The sequence below is a fragment of the Budorcas taxicolor genome, chromosome 8 (genome assembly GCF_023091745.1).
Source record: "Budorcas taxicolor isolate Tak-1 chromosome 8, Takin1.1, whole genome shotgun sequence".
Classification (NCBI taxonomy): domain Eukaryota; kingdom Metazoa; phylum Chordata; class Mammalia; order Artiodactyla; family Bovidae; genus Budorcas; species Budorcas taxicolor.
In genome coordinates, this window is record NC_068917.1 from 73,315,082 (window position 1) to 73,339,634 (window position 24,553).

Below are 24,553 nucleotides of genomic sequence, written 5' to 3' on the forward strand. Positions count from 1 at the left end.
CAGATGAAAAACCAAAACCCAAAACTGTTGCCTTGCAGGTCTGTTAACAAGGGCAGTCTGCTGGAAACAGGCACTTATTTCTCTTCCAAGAAGTGGAGTAAAATGTAGACGTTTCTAGAAGGCTTTGATATAATTTATTTACCCTCAGGCATAGAGGCCTGTATTCACTGCGTTGCCTCAAGAATTATTTAAGCAGGTTTTAATGTCACCATTCCTTCCAATGCTCGGTGGCTGGTTCCTTGACCCGCACTCACTGCCCTCCACACATTCCCACTTGGTTCTGCCTCCCCCAAACCTGCCCTGCTTTTATTTCTGTTGTTCTTAACAGCCGGTCCCCTTCCTTTCCATCTGTCTCTAACATCTATTTTCAGGTTATGGCTCAGGCCCTTCCTCCTGCAGCCCTATTTAGATATTCTCAAACAGCTGAAAAATAGGGGTAGCTTCTAATAGTTGCTGGAATTAATAACGGGATTCATGCTTCTCTGGAAAAAAGCCAATGGTTTTAAACTTAGATCTAATTGCAAAATGGTGTAATATAAGGTCAACAATTATTTTACTACTTATAAGACAAAAATACATGAAGTTTGATCATTTCCTTTCATGTATACACAGTTAATGTGTTTTAGTCGCTCAGTCCTATCTGACTCTTTGCGACCCCGTGGACTGTAGCACACCATGCTCCTAGGTCCATGGGACTCTCCAGGCAAGAATACTGGAGTGGGTTGCCTTTCCCTTCTCCAGGGAATCTTCCTGACCCAGGGATTGAACCCAGGTCTCCTGCATTGCAGGCAGATTCTTTACCATCTGAGCCACCAGAGATATAGTTAATGGGTCTTTTAAAATGACAATCTTATAAACAGTAGTCTTTCAATGGCCTTTATTGTTGATGAATGGCTTAGTATTACACTGTGGTGAATGTTTCTACTCATTAAATATTTGGGTTTCCAGCTGAAGGACCCTGGGACCCCTCCCTCCACCACACACAGCAGAGCCTCACTATACACCTGTCAAATACAGCAAACGCATGCAGTGTGTAGTCAAGACAGACAATTTATTTTACTGAATTGAGATTCAAGTTCAACTAAGCATTCTAACAGGTAACAAGATTCAAACATCAGAGGAAAATCTCTTTAAAAAATCACAAGCAAGCAAGCTCACACAGAATCTACGGGCCACCAGATGAACTTCCATTTTATTCTCAACACCCATCCGTGTGGAGTGTCTCAAGGTGAGGTTGCCAAACATAGAAAGTGATACAACAGCACAATTCCCCAAGGGTAATTATTCTTTGAATGGAAAACATCATTTAAATCAAAAACATTTAGAGATGCTCCTTTAGTTTGTATAATTCCTAACCTTGAAATAAAATCTTAGTAACAGAACACAGAATTCTCCTTGGTTGGTCACCTCATTCACTACGGAAGAGGACAATCAATAAAAATTGTAAAAAAACATAACCCTGAAAGAGAAATAAATAACTAAATAATTTACTTATAGGTAGTTCTGCTGCACTCATTGCACGTAACCACACAAAATTCTAAAGCTGATTTAAAAAAAAAAAAAAGCTTGGAAAACGCAGTTGCCTGTTTGAGTTTCTTGCTAAGTGGCGCATGCTTCTTAGATGGAGAAGTATCCTATGTAGGCCTGAGTTTCAGATTTAAACACCAGGTACTCTACAGCTTTCCCGCCTGGGTGCACAGGTATGGTGACAGGAGAGCAAGGGGTCTCCCCAGCTTCCAGGGTGGGGAGCTGCAAAAAGCCAGTGGTTTAGGGTGAGAATGTGCAAAAACCACTGGGACCGATCAGTCTGTGATGTCGCTGCAGGGACTATAAAATCTTCAAGAACATTCTCTGGAGCTTTAAAAAGGAGCAGCACAGGTAGAACGATGAACAGAAGCGTTTACTTGAGGAATTTTTCCACCAAACAGAGCTAACACAGAACACTGCTCTTTGTGAGGCTTTCAGCAAGTTCCCTCCCACCCATCTGATTTCTCCTGCTTTCTGTCACTAAAAGTGTTCAGACTTTACTGCCTTCTTGGCCAGCCCTTAACTGACATTCTTTCTTTGTTTCCAGAATTAGGCCCCTCCTGTGCCTGCAGATGTCACAACAGGGCAGAGTGAGTGCCCACCCTCCCCCCGCCAACAGCATGTTTTAAATTTGGGTTTGGGGAGGGGGGAGTATGTTATCTGGTTTATTAGAAAACCAATCTTGAAAAGTCCTCTCTAAAGGGACACTGAGTAAGTGTCTGAGGCTCTACAGGTCACATGCAGTCTCTGGTGTGTATCGGTTACTTTTCCTTTAATGACCTTAAAAAAATTGAAAACACATTCTCAGCTGAAGAGTCTCCCAGATTTTCCCTGTGGGTGATGGCTTGCTAAGCCTCTGCTTTGATGGGGTACACAGCTCCGAACTATGCAAAGTACACGGCCACTGTGCCTTGGGACCCTAACCTGGGGACTCCTTCTGGAGACTGAGATAGGTCCTGGCAGACGGATGTCAAGCTTGCATCTTCCATGCTGGTCTCTGCTGCACTCTCCAAATGTACAGAGCTGGACCACATTAGCACCCTTTATCTAAAAAGTGGCTGTTTACTGTAGGAGGTCTTAATTTACGCCCATTTAAACCTACCTGTGCTAGCTTATCTTTGTCGTGATCTGAAAGGCAAAATCTGGGAAATTTTCATCCTGCAGGTTAGGGCCTTACTACTCCACATGGCTCATGGCAGAAAAGCTAACGTGTAAACTTACTTTTTATTCATCACCAATGCCACCTACAGTCCACAGGGCAACCCCTCTAAGAAGTCAAGGAGAAGCATGCCAGCTCTCTCTACCCCTGGGGTACTCATGACACAGCTCATGGTGTGGCTGCGTCTTGAAAAAGAACAGTGTTTACCAGGAACCAAGGAATTAAACAGCTGGAGATCAGCATTTCAGAGGCTGGATTTTTTTCGAGAGATACCTGTCTCCATCCTCTCTGAGATAAGTCTCTCTACACATGAGATGCTATGACACCATCTAGCTCCTCCAACCTTCTTGATATCTGAGAGGCAAACTTTCTACCAACAATTTTTCCATTGTTAGAATATTCACTTTGAAGAGCAGGATCAGAGGATTTGCATTTCTTTCATAAATGTGTAATCTTTTAAGTTATCAACATATAGTATGTCAGGTTTTTAAGTAATTACTAGACAAGATGAATATCCAATTTTTTTTCTAAATTAAATAAGGGCTTAAGAACCTGAATTCTTTCTCTCATCAGTGATTCTTTTAAAAAGCAGCTGATGACTCTCAAAATATAAATCTGTTACCAACTAGAGGGATTTACCTGTTGTGGAGTTAAGAAATAGTCTACGGGCGTGCATGCGTGTGTACACACACACACACACACACACACACCGTCATCTAAAAAACTATGTATGAGAATGTCCAAAGTTTCTGAACTAAATAAATAGGTAAAAAACCACCCATCTCACAGACACTAATCCAGCTGTCCTTTTTAGGTTTTTGTTTGAAATGTCAAATTTGTTTTCCTCAAAATGTGAGTTGATTCTTCTTTCTCTTAGTCCTGTGGCTTTACAGTGGCCCTGCCAGCACCACCTCAACCACAACAGTCAAGCCAAGTCTCTGAAATATGAGGGCAGGAGGGATACCAACTTGAAGGAGGAAGAAACGAGAGCACAATTGAATAACCACAAATGAATGAGAAATACGGACATGCCAGTTGGCAGACACCAGCTCTAGTTCTAACATTAAAACCAGTGAAACTATGACTTTTCCAACTCAGTCAAAAACATAGTGTTCTAAGGGCGCTGAAAGATGGGATGAAGGAATTAATTGCCTGTGGTTGGTACCGAGGACTGATGTTTTTCTAAATGAAATGAAATGCAACAGTAGACCCTGAAGCGTGTGCTTTTAAAAGTGGCAGCACTGCACTCCCTCCCTCTCCCACTGGTGTTGCACGCGCGCACACACACACACACACACACACAGCACTCTGGTCATTTTCACATTTTTTCAGGTCTCTTCCTATCAATTTTTAAAAACTGCTACCTCTTGGTGCCTATACCTATCTACTGTGGATATAAATGGTTCTGGTTTTTTAAACCTGCAGAGAAAATAAACAGTAAGAGCCCTGAACAATAAATAAAACTAAGCATCTCCCTCTTTAGGTGAGAGCTTTTGAGACAGAAACAGGGATGATCGGTCCAGTGAGAACGTGTTCTGGTTCTGTGAAAGCGTCACCCCTCAGCTCCAACTCCCCTGACAGAGGACAGCCTGCTGTTTTCCTCCAGTATCAAAGTGCATCTGTGTAAAATTGAATATGCCTTAGAGAACAACCCAAAATCTTTGTAATTTTTGTCAGACAGTCTATGCAGCAAAAATGAAGTGATGCTCCCTTTTCCCGACTCCTCCATTCAAAGCTGTACACAGAACAGCTGGACGCAAAACTTCTAGGACAGCAGAGTTTACGAACAGTGGGGTTTGGTTTTGTTTCAAGGAACAAAAAGGAAAAGGAAAAACAAAACTAACTGAGAATGAAGAGGAGAAACCCTGAGGCAAAAATGGCTTTTCCTGTAGAGTCTTCCGGGGGCTTGGAGTCCGGTTCATAAGGTACCAGCTATCTTCTGGGACGGAAGGCCTTCCTCCAGCCAGACGGCGGCGGCTGAGCCGCTGCGTGGGGCCCGCCGGTGGATGCGCCGCAGCCGCAGTAGGTAGAGGAGGATGGCGAGCAGGACCACCAGGAAGCAGCCGGAGAACAGGTAGTGGTTGTACACAAAGGAGAAGCCCCGCCAGTGCGCATGGCTGGCCCGGAAGGCCTCCTGCTGGATGTCTCTGCCCCGGAAACAAGAACAAGCAGGACGGCTAACTAGGCAGGCAGCAGATGCAAGGTGGCGGTGCCCAGAGACAGGGCAGAGGGGACCTGGTTTAGGACTCGGCTCTGCAGACAGAAACCATCAGCTCTGTCTCCCAGACCCGGTTCCCTCACCTCTAAAATGCAGGATAATGTGGCCCAGCAGAGGGTGGTTCTGAGTATGAACACGGTAACACATGAAAGTGTATTCATAAGTCTGTAGCTGTTACCAACACTCTGGTTTGGGTAACAAAAATCAGAGAAAGTTAGAACTGTGTTTCACTAATACACAGAAGCCAATGTGGAATCAAAGCACATGTTTGTGATCAGTAATACCTACTTCTCAGTTTCTGCTCTTAACCCAGCTAAATGTGCTGCTGGGCAAGGCTTAATTAAATCAAGGGAAAAACAAAACCAAAACCAGCTAATCCATTTATTTGTGAACCAGGGTTCTGATGTGGGGGTCAACTGACAGCCAGGTCTGAATGTGACAGGGGAAGAAGACACGTCTTTATTTTGGGACCCTGGCTGCAATGCAGTGTTTCCACTGAGTGTGAGTGCAGACGAAAACCACTGCAGTGTCAGCAGGACATGTGAGTTCCTAGTGCAACTCACAGACCTTTCACATCACACTGGGGTGTTCTGCAGATGCCTCAAAATACCATCCGCAGGTATCACTACACTGAAATTCCAGAAAGTATGAGTTCTGCTGCCAGGTCTTGCTATCTAAGGTTCTAATAAGGAAGAACATGCACTACAAATCACAAATGTGTCTTCTGTAATGTTTGGTAAATATATTGCAATAAACAGTTTCCTCTATGAACTTATGCATTTATATTATGCACTAAAAGCAAGATTTCAGGAAGGGGTCCAAGGCCATAAGGGTGAAGGACCCTGGAACGGACCCCTGTGTGTCGGGGCCAGGCAACGGACAGCTGATGACAATGGGAGGGGAGGATGCACCCGTGTGGAAGACCAAGTCAGACGCCCCCCTCGCTACCCCTCCAACCCCGCCATGCTCCCAATCTGCCCACAGCCAGTATTAACAACGCCCCAAATGCCCACACCCATGGCTACCAGGATCGCTCAGATGCAGAGAAGCACCTTTGGCTGGACTTCTGTACAGATTCCCAGCCTTACCTTAAGGGCAAGAAGCGGGTCCTGTAGAGGATTGCTCCGAGAGTCCACTGCACCTCCTTGTCATAAACCTGCAAGGCTGTCTTTAAATTTCTGTAGTTGACAGGAAACGAGAAGCCCCTGTGGAACACCTCAAACATCCAGGCAGATTTGAAGCACTGATACCTACAAATGGCACAGACATGAAGGGGACTGAGTCAGTGGTCCACACACAGCTGTGTGGTTGGTCTTGCCCTCTGTGATCGACGGAGGTGTGCAGGCTTCACGAGGCTGGTCCTCCGAGGGCTGAGTCAGCATCTCCAGCTGACTCGCCTGGTTTATACTCCTCGTCCCACATCTTTCACCTGTCAAATCGATTCGCCCATGAAGCCTGATCTCTATATAATTTAATACGTGGTGCACATGAGAGACTTTTCCCTTCGGCTCTCCATCATTTAACTCCCTTCTGAATGAATACTGAGCAAGAGTCACCTTCTTTGAACTTCAGTTTCTTTTTTTATATAATGAGAACATGGGAGGGTCCTTTTTGGCTGATAGTCTATGATTTTAAATATTTATCAGAGGCTTGCTTTTTGCAAAGTGCTGGGCTAAGCAAGTAATACGATATCATCATAAATAATAACATAACCAATGTGGTTAAGCAAAGGATTTTTAAAAAGCAACAAATACCTATAAAACAAAACAGAATATGATAAATGTGCCAGAGTCATAATGAGGGCTCTGGAGACTCAGAGAGAGGGACGGAGCCTGGCTGAGTGGACAGAGGAAAAAAGCTCTGACCTCTGGGCAGTGCATCAGTGGCAAAAGATGCACAGGAGAATCCCAGGTGGAAGGAAGACCAAAACGGAGTCCAAGACTACAACACATGTTTGGGCGAGTTTTTGCCATCCAACTGAAAGGACTCTGGGCAGATGCGGAAGGTGAGGGACCGATGAGGACGCAAAGGTAGACTGGGGCCAAGACCGGACACACAGTTTCTTCAGCGTACCCTGGGCTCTCTGTCCATGACTTACTTGAGCCTGTGGAGGTCGGCGTGAGAGGCATACAGTCCTCGGTCAAAGCGTTCCCGCAGGATCGACCACTTCGTGGCACAGTAATCCTGAAAGAAATTTCACCCCAAGTACATCCCTAGGAAAAGTTCATTAAATTTTTTTCATTAAAAAAAAGTGTTGACCAAATTCATATTCATATCCTTCCAATTAGGAAACACAAGCTTAATATATGTCCATATCCCACGAGGACATGACACACACTCCGTGAATGCTTCACTGATGAGAGAGACAATGCTTGTTTTTCATCTTAAATTTTGGTCAAGATCATTGTTACAGAGAGTTTCACTGCCCACAACCAACCTCTTCCAAAGCTGCTGACTTTCTGTCCCTGTAACTGCATGTGACTGGCACAGATTTTGGAAAAGTGAAGTTGTACCTCAGCTGGTTCAGACTTAACACCTAGGTCCATGGTTACATGGTATTCTGGGAACTCAGTGTGTGTGTTCAGTTGCTCAGTCATGTCCAACTCTTTGCGACCCCATGGACTACAGGCTCCTCTGTCCATGCATTCTCTAGGCAAGAATACTGGAGTGGGTAATCATTTCCTACTCCAGAGGATCTTCCTGCCCTAGGGGTGAAACCTGGATCTCCTGAGTCTCTTGCATGGGCAGGCGGATTCTTTACCATGTGAACCACTAGGAAAGCCCCTGGGCACACTGGGAGGATTACAAGAGACGGGAAAGAGGTGCCACCTTTTCCTGATGTCACTTGTACAGAGGTATTTATTAAGAGCTAAGACTTACTGAACACTGTGTCAGCACCTTTTCTGAATGTAATGCTTAAAACAGCTCCTTGACATGGCTGCTATTCTAACCTCTGTTTAAAGGGTGAAGAAACTGAGCCTCAGAGAGGCAGTGAAACTCAAGAGGGGGGACACAGAAAATATGGTGCTCAGCCTGGGGTGAGAGGGTTAGGACACCTGTCAGGGAGAGGAAACACCATGGCCAAAGACAAGAGGGAAGGGAGTGCTGACAGGAGGGAAACAAATAAATCTCTGATACAATTAGAGCATAAAGTGCTGGGTGGGGAGATGAGGCGGGGTGAGGGTGGGTGCGGTGGACACACTAAGGTATTTGAAATTCATCCTGGAAGCAAGAGGAAATGCTGAAGACTCTGAAAAGGAGACCAAGGTGCTGCACTTGGGTTTCAGACAGAACATTAAGGAGTGGTGCGGAGAATGAATGACGGGAGGGAGACCAGAGCAGGAGGACCAGAGGGAGGCTCCTGCAGCGGTGCAAGTGACAAGAGTCCAGGACTGGGACAGTGAGGGTGGACAGAAAGCAGGGAGAGCAGGGGCTGAAGAGTTATTTCTGACGCATAATAATATGCTAAATGACTGCTCTAACGGGGTGTACGTGAGGGGATGCATGAGTGACAGGGGGAGGGGAGGGGGACTGGATGGCTTGTGATGCCCTGATCGAGACAACACAGCAGAACAGAATGGGGAGACAGGAGGGGTTATTTGGAGTTGTGAGGGCTAGCAGGCACTGGGTAGGGGTCACATGTGGAGCCTCTTTCTGGAAGGCAGCAGCAAACCATGCATTCAGATGAGACCAGCCAAGAACCTACAGGTCAGAGGACCAAGGGAGGAGACTGCCCAGGCTTGGAGCCTAGGGGGCTGTCAGGAAGGCAGGGAGAACAAGAGAAGAGGGGTGCTGGCAGCAAAGGGCAGGAAGCTGTGAGGAGCTGTGGGGCCAGAATTACACTATCATGTGTGGGAGCCAGGATGGCAGGGCAGTCCATTGGCTCACGGGGGGTGTTTTGGCTTCTGCTGTGACTGTCCCTCTCACCTAACCAAGGCCCAGCCAGGGCTGCTAAGGCGCTGCACACAGCCTTCTGCCATCTCCCATGTCCTGCTCCAGTCTGGGCCTGTCGCTGCCTACACCAGCTCCCTGGGCAGTTACCTTGGCGGCTCTAGTAAATGCTGCGGCGTCATAGTCTCCGCCCATCCGTAACACATCTTCCGTGCAGTAGTAGAACTCGGAGAAGCCATAGAACTCACTGTTCTGGAAGTGAATTGGAGGCTGGTAGACCCCGTTGAGGGAGGTCTGCGTCTCGTTTGTTTTGTTCATGAAAGGCTGGATGGTCTCCCGGCACAGGTCAAAGTCCCCTGTCCCCCGCAGGTACAGCGTCTGTCCGTTTTGCTGGATTTCGTCTTTGATATCCAGGGGTAGGCAGGGGTCCAGGTGCGGAGTGTCAGGAGTTAGTCCGGTCTGTTTCCCCAGGAGTCTACAGGACCAAGAGAAACTTCATCATGAGACTGACAGAAAACTGTGAAGAAGAAAGTGGCTCCAAGTCAGTGTTTCCCAAACTCTGTCCCGTGGAACACAAAAGGGTTTCAGGAAAAATCAAGCTAGAAAAACACAGACTTGAGCCCTTCCAGGAGATTCAAAACACACACCTGAGCATAGCAGACACCTAAACGGGAGCCAGTGAAACTATGACCTGGTCAGATCACTGATGCTTTCCGTCTGACGTCCCCCACCGTTGAGGGTACAGTTAGTAAGCTCTTCCGTGTCTCTTGGTCACTGCAGTCCAACGCCCACTCACTGTGTTATTCCCAGCCCCATTCTGGCCACAAATGCCTGTGATTTTAATTATATACAGATGAAATGTGACTGTAAAAAGAGGCACTGGTCTTGTGAAAACTGGGTCAGATAACTTAGAAAAATATGATAAAGGCAAAATGCTAGAAAACTGGTGTCAAATTAGGTATTAGCAAGATTTTTTAAGTTTGAAAAAATTAGTAAAAATCTAGACAGAAAATAGCATCAAATTGCTTCACAGATGTCTTTAAGGCCGTGGTATTGAAAGAAAGCCAAAATGGTATCAAATGAGTGGGTGCAGTGCCTGCCAGAGAAGTGACAGATGCAGCCTAAGAAAAGCTTTTAGTCCAGAGCAAAAGACTGGCAACCGAGTACACAAGTTAGAACAAAATGCTGGAGGTTGATCCTATTTTTACGATTCTCTGCTCTAACTGAATTTTTCAAGGTAACCAACTATTGATCTCAGCTGCAGCAGATAACAATTTTATTGCACTGCAGGCTCTGAGAAGTCCTGTAGAAATCTTCACACTGTTTACTGACATGATCTATACTTATTAGCTCCCAACGAAATGTCCAGATCTGTCATCCTACCGTGTGTCTTCACCGCTAAAGAAAAGCTCAAGTTAGGTTAGTGTTTGACACCAGGAAATCCCGTGGGTCTAAAAGGTATTTCTATTAGGAGGGCACCTGAATTTGACATTTAGTCACTGAAATTAAGTCAAGGTTTTACCTGACACTCCACTGACATAAGATGAGGGCAACTCAAAATGGACGTGCATGTAATAAATTAAGATCTTTGCCATTAATTTAAAATATTTGAGTAATTTAAAAAATCAATCATCATTACTAATGGCAAAGAGATAAATATGCATTTGAAGGCTCAATTCATGACATACGTAAAAAGCGATGACTAATATTTATAATGACTATATAAATCTAGGATGAGCTAAATGTCTATCTCATGCTACAGGTTTTACTTGCTCTATGTCTAAATTAAGAAGTACTACTCCACAGCCTAAAATACAACCTTCTTGACATTAAAACCAATTAGTAAAAATTAGGACTGCAGAAGAAGGTATTTCTCCAAAGTTCTAAATTAAATGTCACTTATAAAATATTTCTATTTTAAGAATATTAAAAATAATTTTACCAAAGTATGCTACAATATGCCATTTTTAAAAAGAAACTGGGACTACTTACTATCTCTTACCTAACACTATTCAACTAACATATAGAGCAGACAAAGAACAAATTTTTACTACTTTTCCTATTCACACATGTGAGTTTCTGGAAAATGAAGAGCTAAATGGCTCTGATTTGGACTTTCTTAAAGTTTAGGCCTCCACAGGTTTATTAAGATTAAATTGTAGTCAATATTTTATAATACCTATATAAATGGAGTATAAACTTTAAAAACTGCAAATCACTATGTTGTATATCTGAAACTTATATAATATTGTACATCAACTATACCTCAACAACAAAAAGGTCAAATTGATCAAAGAAATACACTATCATTTAGCTCTAAAATCAGGATTTTTCCCATCAAAATTGTTACATCAAAACAAACAAAACAAAGCATAGTAATGAATAACTCTTTACATAACCCCAGATTTCAGAGTTTTTTTAATTCATCCAAATGGCTTTTTTGTTCTAATGGACTAATTCTAAATAAATATTTGGTATATACTTAAACATATAAAATAAATTTAAATTGATAAGGTGTTTTTGATATTTTCTATACCAGAAATCTTCATAAACTCATTTTTAAAAGTGTTACTGCTAAAGATGCTTAAAATGACAAACTTTGACTTCTGGATCATTTCTTTCTTATGAGTAACTTCCTTCTTACGGTCATATTTACCGCATAACCGCCCAGGCTGGTTCCCACGACATTAGGCCGTCTCATAACTCAGCGCCACCACTGCATCCTGTGGGCCGCCAGGAAATCCGAGTGGCCCAGGTGCTGAGCTTCCCCAGGGCTTGGCATTCTGGAATAGCACCACCCAGGGCTTACAAGTATTTAACATCCTGAGAGCGAGACCTCTAATCCAGCAGTGAAGCCCTGGGTCTGAGAGAGGAAGCCTCCTTCAGAGCCTGGTAGGCTGGGGCTAAAGGCAGGAGCCTGCTGCCCTTGCATCTCTTCCCCAGCTCAGCAGGCTGGGCAGTAAACCGCTAACAGTGCTGACGTTCTTCTGCTGACTGAGGGCTCCCTGCTTCGCCTGGGTATGTCTTCTATGAGGACAGACCTAGATTTCAAAGTCATGGCTGAGCAGTGGAAGGTGCTTTACCTGTTCTTCTGAACTGTGCTGGCAAATATTCTGTCTTCATACCTCTGTCGAGCAGCATTGCCACCAAACCCAAGAAACGTGGCCACATAGACACGGTACACATGCTCGGTTTGGTGAATGTCACACCCCAAGTTAAATTCAGCCAACAGGTTCTTAGCTACTTCTTCCTGCAGATGTAAGGGCCACAAACTTAAGTATTTTAAGCAAAAATAATTACTTCCTTCTAAAAAGAGGGATCCTGAAAGAGTCTCATCTAAAAGGAGCAAACATTTTGCTCCTGCATTTCCCAAGGATCCTTCTGAGCATCTTTCCTACTTCAACATGACAACCCTGACTTAAAAACTTTCAGGTGGGCTGCGCATCTGTGATACCAAAATGACTTTGTAAAAAGGATGTTAACAATGTGATCTAGTAAATCTACTTAGGAAATCCTACACTATGAAAATAATCTTCAACACTGAAGTCTCTATACACAACCATGTCCTTTGCAATTCTGTGACAGAAAATACTGGATGCCACTGAAATACACAATTCCAGGGAAGGGTTAGTTATTATGGTAGCAGTTTATGGAGGAACATGCTTATGTACTGTTCAATAAATGACAAAACTCTGGACAAACAGTAAGATTATAACAACCATATTTTTAAAAACTATGAGGAGGTAAAAAAAGAATGAAAGTAAATACACCAAAACACTATCTTTTTTTTTTTTTTTGGATGATGCATCCATGGGAAATTTTTATTCCTGATTTTTCAGTATTTTTTTCCAAATTTGCTTTTCTGAATTTCTTGCTTTGAGGGGAAAACGTGACTTTTTACCAAGAGTGCAATAGTTTCTAGAGGCAGGCCTGGATGGGAAGTAGGAAACACAAATTGTAATACTTGAATTTACAGAGCATTTTTCTAAGGCGCTTAATAAACACGTCAAAAACACATCAATAATGTTTACTGAGTTGACACAAGGTGTCTGGCAGGGCGTTAAAAAATATACTGTATGTGCTACCTCGATCAGTTTTGTAATAATCCTCTGTCAGAGACACTTGCATTCACATTTACAGCTGAAGAGCCCTGCTCAAAAAGGTGAAGTGCCTTGCATAAGGTACCACAATGAGAGAGGACAGGGTGACAATGTAGCCCAAGCCTGTCCAGCTCCACTCTTTTCTAACCACTCACTCTGCTCGTATTAATCTACAATTGAATGGAACAGCGAAAGACACAGAGCCACTCGGGAACCCATCCGGACCGCCTCTACTCTACACAAGGCCGCCCAGCCTCCTGGGAAACTCGAGGCAGAGGTAGGGGTGCAGATAAACGACAGAGTGAATCACGAGTTGAGAAACCCGGAGCAGTGGATACAAACCTCAGTCTTTACCAGAAAAGTGGAAAGCTGTCTGACCACACATCCTTGCCCCCCCACATAAAAGTAATTTTTCCCAATTACACTTAAGAAATCTGACGCTATTATATTAAGTTTTACGATACCTGCTGAGACAAAAAGTGACTGGAAACAGAAATAAAAACTCAGGTGTGTGGCTGACATACACACCAAAGGAAAATTCTACGTAAGTTCAGAAAACAAACCAGCTGACTTCAATGAATAAACACAAACGGCTTAGCGGAGGTTTGCCTTGGTTTTCTCCCATCTCCTGTCGCCTGGGTTGAGAAGGCGGGACCCTCAGCAAGCACAGTAAAGATGTGTTCAGACTCAGAAAACAAAACAAAAATGGATGGAGACATGTTAAATGAAAACCAAACCAAAAGGAAGGAAATTTGTACAGATAATAACCTGCTGTGAGGAGGCAAAGCTTACAGTTTTGGGTACTTCGTATGCTATCTGGGTTGACACGCCTCCCATGTCTAGAATACCAGCTGTTCTTTTACGAAGAATGGCTTCACTGCTTTCACTACCAGGGATGTTAACTTCCACTACTGCCTCGTCATCTGGAAAGAACAAGAAACATCCATTGGAATGGGAACAAATGCAGGGAAGCACAATCTTGCAAACAGTCATCCTGCTTTCATGGTGGGTTCCAGGGTATCTAGGAGACAACCCGCTCCTCCCCACTAAGATCAAGTTCACTCAGTGACAGCAGTGCCTCCCACGCTGCTCCTCCACACCCAGCTGTGTCACAAGACTCAGCTCCTTTTCTACGCTTTGCATGAAATAGAGAAAGACACAAGGTTCAGTTAGACACATTCACTGGAAACACAATACTTACCATCTTCAATATGCTCAAATCGTCCGAGGACAAAATTAATGCCAATCCAAGCATAGACACCTAAAGACATTGTAAGAAGAGTAAAGTTTAAAAACAGTTTAGGTAATTCTGATCAGTGCAATCTGTGCAGACATTTATTTTATCCCGACAAGCTGTGAAAACATTATCTGAAGAAATGCACTTTTACTGGTGTATTTTATCTTTTTCCAGTGGTTTTCTAAGAACTCTCAACTTCTAATTTTGTAGTTTCATACTATTTGCATGTGTTGAAAATATAATCCCCTAGGCCCTAGTGTTGGAGATTGTTTTGAAATACCAGAGTTTTCACTTTAAGGCTAAATCTATCAAGTGCAAGGTTTTAAAAAACAAGTGAACTCTGATTCTTCCACACCTTCATCCCACGCTCTCACTCAGTTCCCAAGTCTGATTCCCTTTTTATAACATTTTCTATATCTGATCCTCACCTGTTTTCATTATTGCCTTTATTTAATATGGTATAGAGATTTAATTGACCTTCTTGTTCCTACTCTCCCATTCCAACTCACGCTATTCTCTACTGGACTGATCTATAGAACAAAGTCAAAACTCCAGGGTCCAACAATTCAAGGCCTGTCCAACTTTTCAAAACTGAATAAATCTGATGTGTAACACTGTAAATTTAAGCAACACAGTGTGTTACTTTGATACATTTATATATGATTGCCCTTGTAGCAATATTATCATCACATCATTACAGTACAGTATTACTATCTCTATTCACTATACCATGCATTAACCCTCTACGGCTTATTTATCTAGTATTACAAGTTTCTACCCTTAAACATCATTAACCTTATCTCCTACCCCCATCCCCTGGTAACCAACATTTTACTCTGGGTTTTGACTTTTTCAGATTCTACAAATAAGTGGCATCACATAGTATTTGTCTTTCTCTGACTTACCCCGCTTAGTATAATGTACAAAGTCCAACTATGTCAAAAATAACAGGATATCCTTCCTCCTTTCTCATGGTGACATAAGATTCCACCGTGTCTATGTACCACATCTTTAATTTGTCTGTTGATGAACACCTGAGTTGTTGCTCTATCTTGGCTATTGTGAATAACACTTCAGTAAACGTGGGAGTACATGCATCTTGTCAGAATTCTATTTTCATTTCCTTTGGGCATATACCCAGAAATATAAATACTGTGTCACATGATACCCCTAATTTCACTGAAAGTTAAGTGAAAGTGAAGTCGCTCAGTCGTGTCTAACTCTTTGCGACCCCATGGACTGTAGCCCACCAGGCTCCTCCATCCATGGAATTTTCTAGGCAAGAGTACTGGAGTGGGTTGCCATTTCCTTCTCCAGGGGATCTACCTGACTCAGACGGTAAAGCATCTGCCTGCAATGTGGGAGACCCGGGTTCGATCCCCAGGTAGGGAATATCCCCTGGAGAAGGAAATGGCAACCCACTCCAGTACTCTTGCCTAGAAAATGCCATGGATGGAGGAGCCTGGTGGGCTACAGTCTATGGGGTCGCAAAGAGTTAGACACAACTGAGCGACTTCACTTTCACTTCACTTTCAATGAAATTAGGGATACCATATGACACAGCATTTATATTTCTGAGAACTTACTTTATTGAGGAACTTCCGTATTATTTTCCATAGTGGTAAATCAATTTATATTCCCATCACTCGTGTATAAGGGTTCCCTTTTCATCCAATTCTCATCAGAACCTGCTATCTCTTGTTTTCTTGAGGATAGCCATTGTAGCAGGTATGAGGTGATAGCTTACTGTGGTTTTATGTTTTTTTGATTATTAGTGATATTGAGCATCTTTTCATGTGCCTGTTGGCCACTCTGACACCCTCTTTTGAAAATGTCTATTTAGTTCTGACTATTTTTAAATCAGATATTTTTGTTGTTATTAAAGTTTTATGAGTTCTTTATATATATTTTGGATATTAACCACTTACATGAAAGATGATTTGCAAAAGGTTTCTCCTATTCTGTAGGCTATCTTTTCATTTTGTTAATTATTTCTTTTTCTGTGCAGAAGCATTTGAATTTGACATAGCCCATTTGTTGATTTTTGCTTTTAGTGTCTTATCCAAAAAAATCATTGCCATGATGAACGTCTTCCTTTCTTGGAGCTGTATGGCATCAAGTCTTATGTTTAAGTGTTTGATCCATGAGATAGGGGTCCAATTTCATTGCTCTGCATGTGTTTTTCCAGGTTTTTGAGCATTATCAGTTGAAGAGACAATTTTTTATCCATTAAGTTTTCTTGGCTCTCTTTTCAAGTATTAACTGACTGTATATGCCAGGATTTAATTCCAGGCTCTCTATCCTGTTCCATTGGTTGCTATGTTTATTTCTGTGCCAGTACCACACTATTTTGATTACTATGGCTTTGGAGTAGAGTTTGAAACTCAAACACTACTTGATTGGCTTTGTTCTTTTTTCTCAGGATTGCTTTGGCTATCTGGGGTCCTTTGCAGTGCCACCCATAATTTAGGATTGTTCTATCTCTGTAGATAATGTCTTTGGTATTTTCATGGGGATTGCACTCAATCTGTAGATGGCTTTCAGTAGTAATAGTAATATTAACTCTTCTGATCCATGAACATGGAACATCTTTCCATTTGGTTATGGCTTTGATTTTTTTCAGTTAAGTCTTGCCAGTTTGCATTGTACAGATCTTTCACTTCCTTGGTTAAATTTATTCCTAAGTATTTCATATTTTTAATGCTTCTGTGGGTGGGATCGTTTTCTTTTTTAGATGCTTCATCATTAGCATAAAGAAATGCTAATGCTCATTTTGCATCCTCTTTACTGAAATAGTTGATAAATATAACAATTAATATTTTTGACTGAGTCTTTGGAATGCTTTGTATATGAATGTATCATCAGCAAAGTGCATTACATTTACTTCTTCCTTTATGGATGCTTTTCTTTGCCTTACCTAACTGCTCTAGCTCGGACTTTCAATATTATATTAAATAGGAGTAAGAAGAGTGGGCATCCTTGTCTTATTCTTGATCTTTGAGGAAATGCTTTCAGTTTTTCTCCACTGAGTATAATGTTAGCTGTGAGTCTGTCATATATGGCCTTTATTATGCTGAGGTCTGTTCCTTCTATACCCAATTTATTAAGGGTCCTTTTTAAAAAAAAAATCAGAAAGGATATGCTTTGTCAAATGCTTTTTCTGCATCTATTGAGATGAAGTGACTTTCACCTTTCATTTCACTGATGTACTACATTTATTGATCTGCGTATTTTCAATCATACTTGTATCCCAGGGATAAATCCTACTTGGTCATAGTGTACAATCCTTCTAAGGGGTTCTTTTTTTAAAACATAGTTTTATTCATTTACTTACTTTTGGCCGTGCTGGATCTTCACTGCTGCACAGGCTTTTCTTTAGCTGCAGTGAGTCGGGACTACTCTCTAGCTGAGGTTCATGGGTTTCTCATTGTGGTGGCTTCTCCGCTTGGAGAGCACAGGCTCTAGGGCGTGTGGGCTTTGGCAGTTGCAGCTTCCAGGCTCTAGAGCACAGGCTCAATAGTTGTGGTACACAGACATGTGGGCTCTCATGACATGTGGGATCTTCCTGGAGAAGGGATGGAAGCCGTGTCTCCTGCATTGGCAGGTTGATTCTTTACCACTGAGCCGCCACGAAAGCCCTAAAGTGTTCCTGAATATTTCTAGAAAAGCCTTTCCTTCTCCTTCATATCTGAAGAATAATTTTACTGGATAGAGTATTTTTGTCTGGCAAGCTTATCTTTCAATACTTTGAATATGTCATTCCACTCCTTGGCCTCTGTAGAGTTTTCCCAGAAAAATCTGGTGACAGCCTAAAGTAGGTTTCTTTGTAGATTACTGTCTTTTTTCCCTGGCTGCCTTTAAAACTTTTTTCATCACTCTTTTGACAATTTTAATGTGTCTTAAAGGTCTTTTGTGTTGAAATAACAAAGTGTTTCCATTAGCTCTGTGGACTGTATATCCAGCTTCTTCCTCAGGTTTCGGAAATTCTCAGCTATTATTTCTCTGAATGCTCTCTGCTCCCTTCTCTCTCTTCTCCTTCTAGGATATCCATGAGTCTTATGGTGGCTTTCCTAATGAAGTCTGATAGTTAAGGGGTTCTTCCCTTTTAAAACAATCTTAGTTCTCTCTCCTCTTCCACCTGAAACATTTCTATATTCTTACCCATGAGTTCATTTGCTCTCTGTTCCATCTGATGTACTTGACTTCCAAGCTTTCTAATGCATTCATCTCACTGAGTTCTTCAGCTCCAGAATTTGTTTGGTACTTTTTCAGAATTTCAACCTCTTTGGTAAATTATTTTGTTAATTTTATTCCTGAGGTCATTGTACAGTCTTTCTGAGTTTTCTTGTAGCTCGCTGAATTTCTTCCTAACAGCTATTTTGAATTCTTTATCAGTCAGATTGCAATAGTCCATGTCTCTAAATTTAGTTGCTAGAAAACTGTTTTTTTTTTTTTTTTACTTGTGATATCACATTACTTGATTTTCACAGTGTTTGATGAAAAGTGTCTCTTCACAGCATTTGAAGTAGTGAATGACTTTCTTATTTAAGTAAAGCTTTGTTTACATTCATTCTAACAATTCAACACATTGGTAATTCGAAGCCTTTGTTTTCTACAAGGTGGCGCTACAGCACAGCTTTTGGTTTCTCTTACCTTAGCTGCCTCATCACTAAGGCTGGGAACATAAACATTAAAAAAGCCAGTGGTGAGGGAAAAAAAATGGATGGTGACACAGCTGGGGAGATGTATGCTTCGCACCTGGGGTTTTGGGTGTGCTAAAGAGAACAGAATCCTTGAGTGGGGGAGGACATCCCCAGAGGTCCGTGGGCTGTCTTCTTGCAAGAATCCCATAGCAGACAGCAAGAAACTGGTCCTTTCAGTTCTTTCTGCCTTCTTCTCCTTTCTTTCTCTGCTCACAGTAGCTGTGGTCTCTCCAGCTGTACTACTCTCAGTCAGGTTAATTCACCATCCCAACTCATCACCTTCACCCACCGCCACCTCTGCCAGAGAGGGCGTGCTGGCCCAGGGCCACTCCTGCTGCTGCTGCCTCTGCCTGGCTCTGCAGACTCCTCTGGGATCCAATCCACCCACTTTCCTGGGCACAGATGAACTGATCTCTTGGGTGTCCTGGTGTGCTATGCATAGGCACTTTTTTCCGGTTATGGATATCCAATTAGTTGCAAATCAAAGGGGAGAGAGAAAAGGAACCATGCACGCCACCATGATGCTGATATCACCAAGACCCATCTAACCTATAACATTACCATGACCTTTCAAAAGGGCCATCATCCCATCAGATTAAAGTATTCTTATTCCTCTGTCCAGGGTGCAGCTTTTCTAACCTGCATTGACTTAAATCATTTTTTCTGCCTAGAATGAGCTTCCTATCCCTCTCTCAGAGCCCTAGCCTTACCAGGCTTTGGCATGCTGTGTTTATAATTATCCCTTGATGCCCAGTTCAAATGTCACTTTCTCCATGATGCTTCTAGCTAAGGAAAAAAAGTCCCCTTCCTTTCAATTCCCATGATAGTATTTCCTTACTTCTATATGGCATATAAAACTGCCTTATATAAGTAGCTGTTTACCTCGCTTGTCTATAAACAGTTCAATGGCAGTATATGAATTTCACCTAATTTTTGGCGAAATGATAGATGATTTTGAAATAAATGCTTTTTGGTCTCCATCTCTAACAAGCTATTCCCCAAATAATTACACTGACTTGCCATTTCATTCTCAAGTAGAATTATTTTTTTGAAAACAGAAGATTTTCTCAGTGTATCAAAGTGAAGAATAATTTCCCTTTTCTAGTAAATAAATCAGTAGAAGGTTCCAACAGCTCGATAATTATCATAATTTCAGAAAGTTGTATAACTTAGGCAAGGAACACAAACCTTTTCTAGCAAAATAAATACAAAATATGTTTCCTAAATGTGAAGACAAACTTAGTTATTTTTTAATGGCTTAACATTTGGATTATAAAGACTAGTCATGTTAAAAACTAATATTACCATCTAAAAATTATATTTGAAGGCTATGGTTTCCCAAATTTTAAGATGTTAAGAATAATTTAATAAAGTGTATAATATGGAAGACTGGGAGGACTTACAGGAATAGCTTCCCAAATTTCAAGTTGAAGACTAATATACTAACCTTCTTGTTTCCCTGAAATTACTTCTGCATGAGAGTCAGAAAACAGGAAGTCAAAGTGCACAGGGATGTCAGTCAGAAGGTCTTCCAGAATGGCTTTCTGTTGACTGTAACACAATCCCAAAATTTACATGTCAATATATTAAATCCTAAATTTTTCTGTTTTAAAAAGAAAAAACAAAAACAAAAAACCCAAACTCTATGGCACTGGTATATCCTGTGTGAAAAAAGTAAAATTTAAAATCAAAACAGTTCACTGAAAAGACTGTTTAAGAAGGAATTTTCAGAAGTTGTTTAAATTATGTGATTCCTAGATGTAGAATTACAACTGCAAACAATCCTTAAACTAAGAAAATAAAAAATCAGGTTTTTTTAATGACAACTTTACAGTTTACTCTTCACAGTCATATATAAATACATTAAAAGGTATTTTGTGAGTTCTGACTATAGGTCTGGTACTGTTTCAGATTTGAACAGAGAATTTTTAATGTCTTCCTTTTGATGACGATGGTGATGGAAGAGGAAGACGAGGAGGCGGGAGAGGAGGGGTGAAAAGGGAGAAAATCCATCACAGCCAACACCACGACTGGCCTGGCAGGCCCCGCCCTCATGGGGAGGATCACCTTTCAGGGAGGATTCTCATTCCAGCCGTGCAGAGAATGTAGAGAGGGGTCTCTTTGTGTTTTGCCCGTGGAACATGCTCTGCAGCAAAGTTCAAGAGTGGAGAAATGTAATCACTGACTTTCTCTGGAGAAGTCGCAAACTCTGAAATGCCTACAGAAAAAGGAGAAGTCCTTTAAATTAATATCCAACATATATTGGGTTGGCTGTAAATGATGGGGATACTACAAGTTCAGTCCCATGCTCTCTTCTCAGTCATCAAACACAGACCTAACTGAGCAATTGCTATGTGTCTGATACCTGGGATCAACTGCATGTCAGCTTGTCTCTGCCCCTAAGAAATATACCCACACTAGCCTCAGGCAAGTTCACTCTCTCTCACAGCTGCCATCACCATCTCTGTCTCAGATCTCTGAATCTTTTTTTTTTTAATTGTTCATACCATTCCTTTAATGTTCATGAAAACAACAGTGATGACCACTTTTATTTCTAATAGATCTCCAAATCTTAATTGCAGCCATCCAGATCTCTTCCCTGACCTCTGATCATACTGACTTTATAGTGATCATACTGAAAGTTACTGATCGTACCCCTAACTTTCCATGGGACACAGCCATGTCCTTGACCTCACAGCAATATATGCAAATCCAAACTTAACTTCCACTGCAATCCTGCTTTTGCTGCCTGCTACTCACCTTAGCAGCCCCAGCTGAGGGCCCTCATCCCCAACAGATATTCTGGATCTCGCTGATCACCTATCCTTGGTTCTGCTCACATTATTTCACTTCTCACCATCTCTTCTGGATACCACCAGCCTCGGCCAGCTTGCTGCAGCACAGCCTCATCTCCAGTCCTGGCCATCCCCAACCACTCTCTATGCAGAAGGTGTCTCCTGCTTTGAGATCCTCCGGTGGCTCAAAGCCCTCTGAATAAAGCTCAGCTCTAGAACAGCATAATAGACGCTGCACACTCACCCATCCTACCTCCTGCCACACTCCTTCCATTTGGCTCCAACTACACTGCATGACATTTCTGTAATGCTTCGTATTCTGCCCTGAGGGCCCCTGCACCTCCACCAGGAAGAACTGTCTCTTTGACTACCCGCCTCCTTTCTCCCTCTTCACCTGGCTGACTCCAGCTCACCCACTGAGCTACATCCTCCCTGGAAGTCCTCCCTAACAGAACCCTCCCTGAAGGTGAGCTCTCATTATATTCCATGCTCACCCTCCCCTCTCAGTGTATATTCATTCCACCTCACTGAAACTCGCTATTTACTTGTCTGTCACATTTCAACTGGAAGTGTCTCGAGGGCAGAAACTGTGTTTTGTTCAAAGTTAGTCTCAGTACCTGACACAGTCCCTGGTAAACAGGTGCTCAGCAAATATTTGCTGAATGAGTATGTAAGTGTTCCAGCTGTCATTTAGCCTATAATATTAAAGCTGAGGGGGATTTTAGAAATCCAAAATTTATTCCACAAATTAGGAAACTGTGGACTCAAATTAAGTGATCTGTCAGAGCAATGAGCAGCAAACAAACTGAAAGCCAGATTTTTTTGGACTCCATATACAAGATCTTTTCAATGGTCACCAAGCCCAAAATTATTCAGTACAGTCACTCAGTCGTGTCTGACTTTTTGCGACCTCATGGACTGCAGCACACCAGGCTTCCATGTCCATCACCAACTCCTGGAGCTTGCTCAAACTCATGTCCATCAAGTCGGCGATGCCATCTAACCATCCTCTGTCATTCCCTTCTCCTCCTGCCTTCCATCTTTCCCAGCATCAGGGTCTTTTCCAATGAGTTAGTTCTTCCCATCAGGTGGCCAAAGTATTGGAGTTTCAGCTTCAACATCAGTCCTTCCAATGAACATGCAGGACTGATCTCCTTTAGGATGGACTGGTTGGATCTCCTGGCAGTCCAAGAGACTCTTGAGAGTCTTTTCCAACGCCACAGTTCAAAAGCATCAATTCTTCGGCACTCAGCTTTCTTTATGGTCCAACTCTCACATCCATACATAACTACTGGAAAAAAACACAGCTTTGATTACACAGACCTTTGTTGGCAAGGTAATATCTCTGCTTATTAATATGCTGTCTAGGTTGGTCATAGCTTTTCTTCCAAGGAGCAAATGTCTTTTAATTTCATGGCTGCAGTCACCATCTGCAGTGATTTTGGAGCCCAAAAAAATAAAGTCTGTTACTGTTTCCATTGTTTCCCCATCTATTTCCCATGAAGTGATGGGACCAGAGGCCATGATGTTAGTTTTCTGAATGTTGAGCTTTAAGCCAACTTTTTCACTCTTCTCTTTTACTTTCATCAAGAGGCTCTTTAGTTCTTCTTCACTTTCTGCCATAAGGGTGGTGTCATCTGCATATCTGAGGTTATTGATATTTCTCCTGGCAATCTTGATTCCAGCTTGTGCTTCATCCAGCCCAACGTTTCTCATGAAGTACTCTGCATATAAATTAAACAAGCAGGGTGACAGTATACAGTCTTGACAGACTTCCGATTTGGAACCAGTCTATTGTTCCATGTCCAGTTCTAACTGTTGCTTCTTGACCTGCATACAGATTTCTGAGGAGGCAGGTCAGGTGGTCTGGTATCCCCATCTCTTTCAGAATTTTCCACAGTTTATTGTGATCCACACAGTCAAAGGCTTTGGCATAGTCAATAAAGCAAATGTAGATGTTTTTCTGGAACTCTCTTGCTTTTTCAATGGTCCAGCGGATGTTGGCAATTCGATCTCTGGTTCCTCTGCCTTTTCTAAATCCACCTTGAACATGTGGAAGTTCACAGTTCACATACTGTTGAAGCCTGGGTTGGAGAATTTTGAGCATTACTTTGCTCGTATGTGAGATCAATGCAATTGTGCAGTAGTTTGAATATTCTTTGGCATTGCCTTTCTTTGGGATTAGAATGAAAACTGACCTTTTCCAGTCCTGTGGTCACTGCTGAGTTTTTCAGATTTGCTGGCATATTGAGTGCAGCACTTTCACAGCATCATCTTTTAGGATTTGAAATAGCTCAACTGGAATTCCATCACCTCCACTAGCTTTGTTCATAGTTATGTTTCTTAAGGCCCATTTGACTTCTCATTCCAGGATGTCTGGCTTTAGGTGAGTGATCACACAATTGTAGTTATCTGGGTCATGAAGATCTTTTTTGTATAGTTCTTCTGTGTATTCTAGCCACCTCTTCTTAATATCTCCTGCTTCTGTTAGGTCCATACCATTTCTGTCCTTTATTGAGCCCATCTTTGCATGAAATGTTCCCTTGGTATCTCTAATTTTCTTGAAGAGATCTCTAGTCTTTCCCATTCTGTTGTTTTCCTCTATTTCTTTGCATTGATCGCTGACGAAGGCTTTCTTATCTCTCCTTGCTGTTCTTTGGAACTCTGCATTCAGATGCTTATGTCTTTCTTTTTCCTTTGCTTTTTGCTTCTCTTCTTTTCTCAGCTATTTGTAAGGCAGAGGAATAGGACAGGGAGACCACTTTCCCCCTACAAATTTATCAAAAGATCATTTGAATGCTGAGCAACTTTCACAAAACAACTTCTGAATACTGTCAGAGGACACCAGGCACCCAGAAATGCAGCCCATTCTCTTTGAAAGGAGGTAGAACAAAATATAAAAAAGACAAAAAGAGAGACAAAA

The 24,553-nt window shown here is 42.1% G+C and overlaps 1 protein-coding gene across 2 annotated transcripts in view; it reads right to left on the minus strand.

Moving 5' to 3' along the window:
• Positions 1 to 935: 935 nt before the first annotated feature.
• Positions 936 to 24,553, minus strand: part of ENTPD4 (ectonucleoside triphosphate diphosphohydrolase 4) — a 37,191-nt gene continuing 13,573 nt past the window's right edge. The window contains exons 5-13 of one of the 2 annotated variants that reach the window (XM_052644600.1): positions 20,903 to 21,053; positions 20,283 to 20,386; positions 14,097 to 14,156; positions 13,688 to 13,818; positions 11,879 to 12,045; positions 8,946 to 9,270; positions 7,003 to 7,088; positions 5,993 to 6,154; positions 936 to 4,833 (exon numbers count right to left, since the gene is read on the minus strand). In XM_052644600.1, coding sequence (XP_052500560.1) covers positions 4,605 to 4,833; positions 5,993 to 6,154; positions 7,003 to 7,088; positions 8,946 to 9,270; positions 11,879 to 12,045; positions 13,688 to 13,818; positions 14,097 to 14,156; positions 20,283 to 20,386; positions 20,903 to 21,053 — 1,415 coding nt within the window. In that variant the 3' untranslated portion in view covers positions 936 to 4,604. Of the gene's footprint in view, positions 4,834 to 5,992; positions 6,155 to 7,002; positions 7,089 to 8,945; positions 9,271 to 11,878; positions 12,046 to 13,663; positions 13,819 to 14,096; positions 14,157 to 20,282; positions 20,387 to 20,902; positions 21,054 to 24,553 lie in introns of both variants that reach the window. The other variant, XM_052644599.1, reaches the window with a different exon arrangement.